The 11,316-nt window shown below is 30.1% G+C and overlaps 1 protein-coding gene across 1 annotated transcript; it reads left to right on the top strand.

Moving 5' to 3' along the window:
* The first annotated feature begins 7,276 nt into the window (after window positions 1-7,276).
* LOC105798877 (probable pectate lyase 20) lies at window positions 7,277-11,080 on the top strand. The gene is made up of 6 exons (XM_012629110.2): window positions 7,277-7,538; window positions 7,692-7,745; window positions 7,930-8,001; window positions 9,251-9,893; window positions 9,981-10,084; window positions 10,176-11,080. Exons 1-6 carry the CDS (start codon window positions 7,432-7,434, stop codon window positions 10,534-10,536), a joined length of 1,341 nt encoding a protein of 446 aa, XP_012484564.1. The 5' UTR covers window positions 7,277-7,431; the 3' UTR covers window positions 10,537-11,080.
* Window positions 11,081-11,316: the final 236 nt, after the last annotated feature.

The raw sequence follows: 11,316 nt of genomic DNA on the forward strand, positions 1-11,316 counted from the left end.
TTTTCTTTATGTCAGCTTCGTTACCACTCAACTATGCAATGATTTGATGGAAACCCATGTGAACATGATCAACCTTGTAAAACTAAGCATTGGCTTAATCATTTCCCTAGTTTGAGTGAATTATTAAAACGCAACATCACATGTAATGTATTTGGCATGCATATAACCTTTTTTTTGTCCAAACACATTACAAGGATCTTGTTATTGAAGGAAATAATTGGGTATAGTCCACAAGAAATGGCTTGTCTTTCTTTTTCTTTTACACAAAGAAAGACAGAAATTGAAAACACAAGATTTGAATAAAAAAATTTATTGGAGGATTCATAAATATTTTATGTTTGGGCATTAATGTTTTTGTATATAAAGTAAATATTTAAACAATTATCCTTTCCCCCATATGATCATGCGTGAAGGAAAAAGGTAAACTCATGAGCACTATAGCAATTAAAAGAAAATTCAGAAAATGTATTGTTTTGGTCACTTGTTTGCTGTCGCCATAATAATAATAATACTAAAATCTAAATCAAAGAGATATTTAGGTTGTAAAAGTATAGTGAAGGCATCTATATTAAAGCTTCGTTTGTTTGACTGAAAATGATTTTTGAAAAATGATTTACTTTTCTGAAAATTGTAATATTTTCGGTGTTTGGATGAATCTGTATAAAATATTTTCTGTTTTTAGTACATTTGTTAAAATATTTCATAAAAGTTGTTTTCAATTAAACAAACATATATTTGAGATTTTCTTATTTTTTCATTGTTTAATTAAATTTATTTTTATCTATAATTTTATATTTTACATTGTGTTTGCATATATTAAAAATATTATGTTAAATTCAAATTCATTACAATGTCATTTTTAATTACATGACTACTAAGTGAGTATTTTTATTTAAAATGTGACATCAACAAAATTGACAAAAAATTAACAATTAATGGACTTGATTTTCAAATTTGAAAAGTAAATGGACTAAATTCTTGAAAATAAAAGTATAAAGACTAAATTACAAATCAGTAAAGTGTACATAGACTTATGACATATTTTAACCTTTATACTACAAAACATTTATTATTAATATATTTATAATTGTAATAAATATTTATTAGTAAAATATTAATATTGAATATTTTCAATAATATGTGAATAATATTATTTAAAATTATTATTTTAAAATTTATTAATAAAATAAAATTAAAATATTAAATAATTTATTAATATAATAAATTATATTTATTATATTAATAATTTATTATATGACTAAATATAAATAATTAAATATGTATGTTTAATAATATTGAAAATATAATATTTTAAATATTTTAAAATAAAAATAAAATTTATTATCAATATAATAATATTAAGCTTGATTTAAGTTAATTTTATATAAAAATAAAATTATCTTTAGATGAGCTCCTTTTAGAAAATGGCTTACGCTTTTCAAAAAGGTAAGTCATTTTGAAAAGAGTAAGCCATTTTATAGGAAAAATAGTTTATTTTACCTTGACCTAGAAGTCATTTTCTATTAACCAAACTATTTTCCGTGAAACAAACACAGGAAAATGCAGAAAGCATTTTCCGTAAAACCTTTTACATGTAAACAAACGTACCCTAAAAGATAGATTGCATTTTGGCTTTAATATTAAAAAATTGGTAAATTAATATTTGTATTAGATCAAAGAGCAAATTGATCATTCTATTAAAAATTTCATCCATTTTTAATATTAATAATTGGTCCCTATATGTCAACATGAGATACATATGGCATGCTATGTGTTACTATCTAATTATTTTGTCAGCCACACAAGTATTTAAAGGCACAAAGGTTGAAATTTTTAAAAGAAAAAATTAAATTGTTCTTTGATCTAATATACAAAAATTAATTTGCCCATTTTGTAGATAGGAAAAGCAAAGGCTTCGATAGTACTTTTTTTTATCATAGTTAGGCTAAGAACATAAAACTTGAGGGTCTACACCAACATTTTATCATCAATCCACCATTGGAGTTGGCAAAAGATTAAAGGGTTCCTAAAGATAAAGTCTTGTGTTAGGTGGGCAGCAAGCTTTGGGTTGGAGATAATGCGTGGAGCTATCCCTCTTCAACTCTTCTTCTTCTTCTTTTTCTTAACAGCCGAAATGATTTACTAAAGAGCTTTTGTTTGTTCTACCAAGTTTGAAAATATTAAAGCATAAACCTCATTTACCTTTGTTCCATGGTCAATTCCAAGAAGATTATGATGGTTGGCTAAAATTCAATAGAATATATCCTTAAAGTGATTGACTTTTTTTTGGACATATATCTGCTTGATTCCTTTGAAAAGGATGGACAAAGTGGAACTACACCGTTGGGAAAAAATGAACCAACTTTGTAAAATCTTAGTCTAAATGCCGCATGAAAGCAACAAGACATTTAACAGGTTAACAATAAATTAACAATTGGACCAATTCGGTAATGAACTTTTAGTTAAATCAATTAAATCATCAGTTTAACAATAATTAAATAAAAAATTATAAAAGATTGAATTAATCAAACTGTTGATTTTTATTGATTTACAATATTTTATTTAATTTTATTATTATATACCACCAATGGAAGCATTTATTGTGGAAAGCCTTAATTAATAAATGGGTTTTGGTTAAATTCTTTGATATGAAATGTGAAGTTTCCTTTTTGTTTCTCAAATCGCAGCGAACAAACCAACATGATGCCGATCTTCCACTAGCAATACAACGTGTGTAAAAAAAAAAAAAAACAGTTAGGCTCCAATTAGCCAAACTTTCTGTAATCAAAATAGACTGTGAACATTAATTGAAATATAAATCTTTTATGTAACATTAAAAGAAGAAGGTTTTATTAGGTTGTCAAACTCTGGGCCAACAAAAAGCGAAGATTTGGTCAAAGTGGTAATTTAGGTAGCATTCTAGAGACTCTTGATTTGTAAATTCATGCAGGGAATTAAGCATAAAGGGAAACCAAGTGCAGCGAAGACAGGCCTTGATTGACGGTGCCGGAATTTGGTCGGAACCCTAAATTTATTAAAAAAACACCAACAGACATGGCAATTTGGCATATATTTGAATTTGACTACATATATATATAATTTTGGATTAATCAAGGAATAGATCATTGTTGTTTGACTTATTCATGGTTTAGGTTGGGACTCGCTGTTGCCCGTGGCTTCTTCTTCTTTTTTTTTACAAATTCATTTTTTCACTATTTATTTAATATTAAAAGTATAAACAATTTTATTAATAATTGGCATAATAATAAAAAAAGTAAAGAGAAACCAATGTATAATTCTAATTAACATATTTTCCAACATTCAAGTAGTTTAATTTGAATTTATGTAGTTTGTTTTTTAACAAATGAATTCATGTATATGACCAAAGAAAATGAATTCATGCATATGACCCTCCACCCTAAAAAAAAAGAAAAGAAAAGAAAGAAGAATTCATGTACTTTATAGATTCATGTCAAAATGAGGAAGGTGTTTAGCCTAAACTTTGGCAACTCCCACCACCAAGTTTTCAAATCAAGTCTGCGTTGAAAAAGAGATAGGTTGATGTAATGGGTTTAAATCTTTTCAACTTCCTACATATTTCTCTCATGAATCATCCTCTTTTAGGATAAAATAACACAACATTTCATTCATCTTAAAGATTAATCATGTCAACCTCTTTCTATGCCTCAAAATATGCAACCTTTGTAGCCTTTAATTTTGATTCTCATATATATATATATATATATTTGTGATTTAAGGGCTTTGAAGTTTGACATTAGGTTCATTGTTTTTTTTTTAATTTGTTTTCTTTTGTCGGCTACAAACCACTATTACAAGAAAATATGAGTCATAACTGATTCACTGTAAACAAATGAAAATTAGACTAAATTTTCGGCTGTTATTGGTATAAAAGAAATAAGGTATAATGATTTGTTTAATCCTTTAAATTTAAAACAATCATTTTAATATTTTATTTAATTTTTGTTTTTTAACTTTTAATAAATTTGTGCTGCTTATCAAATCATCTAAAAATAGATGTAAAATTTATGTTTGTTAACTTTTTGACATACAAACGTAGATGTCACAATAGCAATTAATTAAGTTTAAATTTTAGAGAATTCAAAAGATATAAAATTTATCAAAATTATTTAAAAATATAAAAATATTATTAAATAATTTTATTTTAAAAATTTAATTAATTGTTAACGTGGCATAAACATAGATTACTATGCGGATGTTACATGGGTAAAGTTAATGACATTAATTTTATATCTATTTTGGAGTAAATTGACAAATAATATAAATTCAAGGACTAAAAGAGATGAAGAACTAAATAAAGAGTTAAAATATTTTTTTATAAAATTAGATAGCCAAATAAATCATTATGCCAAAAATAATTAAAAAATGATCGATAATTGCATGAAGAGATCTCATGCAAGTTATAGACAGATGTGTCTCCCACTCAATTTTTGGCATTATCCTAAATTTTTTACCTAAATTTTGTTTCTTTTTCAAAACAAAATATTTGTATCAGATACTTTCGAAAATATTAAATTTATATATTTCCCATGTTTGTATCTTAAAATTTTCGGGTTTGAAATATATGGTTTATTTATTTATTTATTATTGTTTATTCTTTTCAATCGTTGGATAAATAAATCGTAGTCTCTCAAACATGATTCCTTGAAGAATTAACATGCAATAAATATATAATTACCAGGAAACCTGCAGGTAACAATTAACAAAACATGGGTTTAAGGATCTCCTGTTTACTTTTGTCTTAAGCCATGCTACTTTGATTTTATTTTTTAATATTTCCTACATACCCATATTCATCATCTATACTCGACGCGCATTTATATATGAATATTAAGTTATATAATTTTTAAATACATTAAAAAACTTTAAAATAATTTATTTTAGACATATAGAATATATTATTGTATCTGACATATTTCTACAAATTTGCCATTTTGCGGAATTATATTATAATATTCTCTATATTAAATAGTAGGTGGTTGACCTAACTAAATTTGAATTATAAAATATTAAAAATTTTATTATTTGCGTAAGCGTATGCGTATAGAAACACAATTTTAGAATATAAATATCTATTTAAAAATAATATATAATGAATAATAAAAGCATTGTTTGAAACTAATTAATAATAGCATATTTAATATGTATGTTATTAATTTATTTTAATTCTGAAAAGATATTTTCATAACTTCTTAATCGAATAGGTGACCCGGTTGGGTGACACCAACTCAGTAAGAGATTTTATTAATAAAATAATAATAAAATATTATCCAGTTTTCAATTAACGCTAATTATTTTCATGCTTGGAAAATATTGGTAAAAATGCCATGGAGGTCCTTGTACTAAGTATAAGATTGCATTTTGCTCTCTCTACTAAAAAGAAATAGAAAATTAGTCATTGTATATTAGACCAAAGAGCAAACTGATCCACTTTGTTAAAAAGTCCATTAATCTCTGCTGATAAAAACTAGAGTGGTTGACAGAATAACCAAACAAACACGAGGAATGCCACATGTACCTGATGCTGACGTAGATAGACTAATTTTTAACAATAGAAATGGATAATATTTTTAATAGAAGGACCACTTTACTCGTTGATTTAATGTATAGAGACTAATGTACTCATTTTTTGAGTAGAAGAAGCAAAATGCAATTTAACATCTAATACAGGAGGCCTCCATGGTACTTTTAATGAAAGTATATTGGTTCATGATACAAGCCATATGTTGTGGGTTGATTGGAATGACATGTTCTCTTCTTTTAATTGAACAACTAAGATAACATGTACACTTCTTTGCATCATCATGTGCTTCTTTCTTTGGCATTTCTAAGATGACCTTCCTTCTTTGACATTTAACTTTTGCCTCTTAATTTTAAGTCTGGACAAACAATATAGTGTTTATAATAAGATGTAAATGTTGAACCATTGGCGGTCATCTGGGGGGAAAGACAAGCCAACCCGTACAAGATTAACCCATGTTCAATTTTGTACACATTGGAAGGTATCCACAAGTACTTATATTTACATTTAACATATTTGGAATTAAATGGAAGAGATGATGTAGTTGAAAGGAAAAAAGGAATACAAATATGAAATCATAAATATTGATTCCAAATGTTAGGCCCATTATTTATTTATTGTATTATGATTTGTTCACTGTAAAATAATAAGTCATGTAAGGCTTTCATGTCCACGTTGTGGGTACGAGTCGCAGCAATTATCTGCTAAAATTATGTGCCTAGTTCTGATTTGCTCACATTAATAGTGTGTGAGTTATTTTAATATCAACATTATCGTTGATATGAATTTGAGCTCCATTTAATCATTAAATTCTTTTTGGGAATATGGCATAAAAATTTAAAGTAAAAGAGTAATCTTTTTAAAATTATATAATATTTAATATGTCAAATTTTAGATGGCAGTTGAAATAAGTTTGAAGTATTTGTACTTTTTGTTTTTATTTCCAAAAATTATTTCTCATTTTTTAGATTTTAAAATTATTGTTAATTCCATTAAAATTTTCTCTTTAACTTCTTTGTTGTTATATTTTGAAATACATCTAAATTTAAATATAATAATATTAATTTTTGAATTGAAAAGTAAATGACGTAACAGATTAAATTTCAAATGTAGTGATTTAAATAATATTTTAACTTACTTTGAATATTACATATAAATCGTACAAATACAAAATGAGTATCGAAGCTAAAACATCTTAGGGAGTTCTTATTAAAAACTTACAAAAGAAAATTAAAATTGTATCCGTACGGGATTAAAGGACAGCGGTCGATTCATCCCTAATTAATAATTAAATCCTAAGAAAGCCTACAATTCGTACATTTACCTGATATTTAGTTATACTTCCACGTCGCCCATGTGGCCACGCGGCTCAATCGTAAAGCGAATAATTCTCCACCGTCATCAACCAAAACAGTGAAAATTTAAGAAAGCTGGCGTGGAAGAAATAGAGCAAGTGCAGAAGTGTCAGAAGGAAAAATGGCCAGGCACGTGACCTACCGACACATCGACACGTTGTAGCTTTAAATTTCTTTTCAGTTAGCGACGGTTAATTGAGGCAAGTGGGAAGGCCCTGGTTAGAAACTAATTAAATGAATGAAGAAAAACAGAGAGGTTAATTTGGCACTATAAAAAAAAAAAAAAAAGTTTAATTTGACTTCACGGAGTTCGCCGATGACGAAGATCCAATCTAACTTTGTTTTATTTATTTATTTTATTTGTCGTTGTTTCTCCCTATATAAACACTACGTTATCTGTGTTTTTTTCATTCACTCCATCATTCTTTTTCTTTCTTTCTTTCTCATCTTCATTCCCCTTCATTTTCATATAATCCAAACAGCAAAAGTTGAACACACACAGAGAAATTGTCAGAGATGGGGATTTCTAACAGATTGCTCTCTTCGTTAGCTTTGCTAGTAACGTTTATTTTGTTTTTCGTTTGTGTCAAGGCCTCAGCAGAGAAAACAGAGCTGAATTCAAGGTACATTTTCCCGGGAAACAATCAGCTCGTCTTCCAGTGCTCTCTCCCTCTGTTTCATTTAGCTTCTCCAGTCAAGGAAAACATTAAACGTACTTTTTCTCAATGCAACTGGTTTTTGTTTTCTTCTGATTTTCGTGGTGCTTGTAACGGCAGGTTCAGTGAAGAAAACAAGTTGCAGGGCTTGAAAAACTCATCAATGGAAGAGGGGTGAGTTAGATTGGATCAACTAACTCCTACTAGCCTCTTTTGGCTCTGAAAAACAAATACTAAAAGGCCCTTTTGATTTTATTATTATTATTATTTTTGCATTGCATGCATTACTTGGTTTTTGCTTTTCACGGTTTCGTTTTAATGCTTTTTGGGGTTGACAGAGTTTTTTTTATTGGAACAGGTTGGAGGATGTGCAATGGATAAATGAGCACTCAGTCGACAATCCAGAGGAAATTGCTTCAATGGTGGATATGTGAGTTTCCCCGCATATATTTCTAACTTAACTTTCATTCTAGCTTTGCATTAAGATCAACAAATTCATGAATATTTTTATTTCATTCCTAAGAAAATAATCTATAGCATAAACATTGCATTAAATGTTTGAAATATGAGAAGAGGATTGATTGATTCACATGGATCCCCTCACACTTGCCCTAATATGCGTTGTGTCTGACAGGTCTTTTTCCCACTGTCTGTTGTTTCTCTTTCTTAAATGAGTAGTCAAAAATGTGTTTCATCCAATAGAATTCAGTCAAAACTAAGTAAAGGATGGGTTGAATCTTCACACTTACACGTCCATATCTAATTTTTGTTTTAAGTTGCTGTCAATGAAACTTGAAGTGTTAACCACTAATTTCAACCTTACTGTGAATTTTAGTTTCTCTTGCATTTTATCATTCTCCAAGGTCAAATCTTCAGTTCACACCTATTTCATGTTGGATTTTCCCTATCTTTCATTAAAAAGAAAAAGGGACCTTAAAGGGAAAAAACGAAATTAATAATGCAGGGAGCAACCTAATAATTAATTGACAGTTTGTCTTTTGCTCCACAGCATTTACTTTATAACTTAAACAGTGGTAGTAAGTAGCACTATGAATTCCATGCAGTAAAAAGGCATAAAATCTATAATTGTTAAAATGATTCCTTTTAGTATAATTTTAATAAAAAGTTTTTATAATAATTGTTAAAATTTTATCTTAGAAAAATAATTACATGAAGTAAACTTTATATATATGGTGAAGGCAGACAAAGAAATTTGTAAAGACAGATCTGTCTTAATTTTGATGCATGGTAAATAAAAACATGGGGAATCAAGTTCCACACAGACGTATCTGCATATAACTGACAAAACTAGTTGAATTCATGGACACCGCCACCATCGTATTTAATTTTAATGTTTTTAATTGCCTTTTTTGTTTTTTTCGCACCGACGGAAAACATAGAAACAGGAGCAGGCAGGAACTGGTTTCCTCCTTATCATTTACTACTATTTTCCTTAAGTAGCAAAATCTAGTCTAGAAAATACTATTATATCGAATTTTCCGTATGGACCGTATGTACATCTCCCACGAAATGTCACATGGCCAACTCAACTCAACAGATTCATTCACATTATTTTGTCCATCATCATTTATTCCTATTCCAATTTCCACATGCTTAATTAACTCACTTCATTTAATTAATCTAGCAACATATATGATGATGTTATGGTAATCGTGCAGGAGCATAAGAAATAGCACAGAGAGGAGGAAATTGGGATATTTCTCATGTGGAACAGGGAATCCGGTTGATGATTGCTGGCGATGTGATCGGCATTGGTATCTCAGGCGAAAGAACCTTGCCAACTGTGGCATTGGCTTTGGACGCAACGCCATTGGTGGTCGTGATGGGAGGTACTATGTGGTGACTGACCCTAGGGATGACGACCCTGTGAACCCCAAACCAGGCACCCTCCGCCATGCTGTTATCCAGGACCGCCCACTTTGGATCGTGTTCAAGCGTGACATGGTGATCAGGTTGAAGCAGGAGCTTATAATGAACAGTTTTAAGACCATCGATGGTCGTGGTGCCAATGTGCATATCGCTAATGGGGCCTGCATCACCATCCAGTATGTCACTAATATTATCATCCATGGAATCCACATTCATGATTGTAAGCCCACCGGCAACGCCATGGTTCGAAGCTCCCCATCTCATTACGGGTGGAGGACCATGGCTGATGGGGATGGCATTTCCATATTTGGGGCAAGCCATATTTGGGTTGACCATAATTCACTCTCTAACTGTGCTGATGGACTCATTGATGCTATAATGGGTTCCACTGCAATTACCATCTCAAACAACTACTTCACCCACCATAACGAGGTCAGAATTCACATCGGTTTACCAATATTGAACTAAATTTATGTTTTTAAACGACTAAACTAATTCGTCCAAGTACTTCGATGATAGGTTATGTTGTTGGGACATAGTGATTCTTACGTAAGAGACAAGCAGATGCAAGTGACCGTTGCTTATAACCATTTCGGTGAGGGTCTTATCCAAAGAATGCCAAGGTAAAAAAAAAAAAAAGCATCCTTAAAAATGATCGCTACTGTAATTTCTCCTTTTTAACCTTGACTCAACCCTCTTTGCCAAATGTTGCAGGTGTAGACATGGATATTTTCATGTAGTGAACAACGACTACACCCACTGGGAGATGTATGCCATTGGTGGAAGTGCAAATCCCACCATTAACAGCCAGGGCAACCGATACCTTGCCCCTTTCAACCGCTTTGCTAAAGAGGTTACAAAGAGAGTGGAGAGATCGAAGAGTAAATGGAGACATTGGAATTGGAGGTCAGAAGGAGACATGTTTTTAAATGGAGCATATTTCACTCCATCAGGAGCAGGAGCAGCAGCCAGCTACGCTAAGGCCTCTAGCTTAGCAGCCAAATCCTCTGCCTTAGTTGGCACCATTACTTCAAATGCAGGCGCCCTTTCTTGTCGCCGTGGTTTCATGTGTTAGTTCTTTGCTACTCCTCCGTACAGAAGATGGAAACAAAACTCATTTTCCTTTAGATAATATATACCATTTTAATTAGTAGTATTCTATTCCCTCAGTTTTCGGCCCTATAGATTATTCTGATCAATCCCTTTTGACAAGTATACAAAAAATTATAGAAATTGTCCTTATTTCGCTCCCTCATATACCAAAAACATTTCACTTTCCATAGAATGCCAATGATCGACCTTGGCCTCTCTCTAAGGTGCCATGAGGTGTTTACTTCTACATTGCTTCTCTCTAGTCCTTTAGATTATTTTTAAGCATTTGGGTCATTGTATTTCTGTTTCTTTGATTAATTAGTTAGCACATAAGTTGCTCATGAAGGCAAAAAATCATGTTGTGACTTGTGAGTATAGCTTTTAAGGACATTGTCTTGCATGTATACTATAATGGTTCACATTGTCTTGTATGTAGACTATAGTGGTTCACATTGCTTGCATTTGAGGATTAAGCTTCAATCCTCTTTCAATCCATTGAAAAGTAAAATTTACGTATCTTTCAATCATACTCTACATGTTCATTTATAGATAACTAATAACATGAACATAAATAAACATGAAGCATTAATGAATTGTTTAAAATTTAAAGAATCCACACTCAAATCATAAATAATTTACTTCAAATCTTAATTAAAAAGTTAAATTAATATCAACTAACATTAATATCATTTTTCAAAAAGGACTTCTTAAGGATATATTCCTATTCCTACGGATTTATGTAAACCTCAAAGAAAAAGGCATA

The sequence above is a fragment of the Gossypium raimondii genome, chromosome 7 (genome assembly GCF_025698545.1).
Source record: "Gossypium raimondii isolate GPD5lz chromosome 7, ASM2569854v1, whole genome shotgun sequence".
In the NCBI taxonomy this organism is placed as follows: Eukaryota; Viridiplantae; Streptophyta; class Magnoliopsida; order Malvales; family Malvaceae; genus Gossypium; species Gossypium raimondii.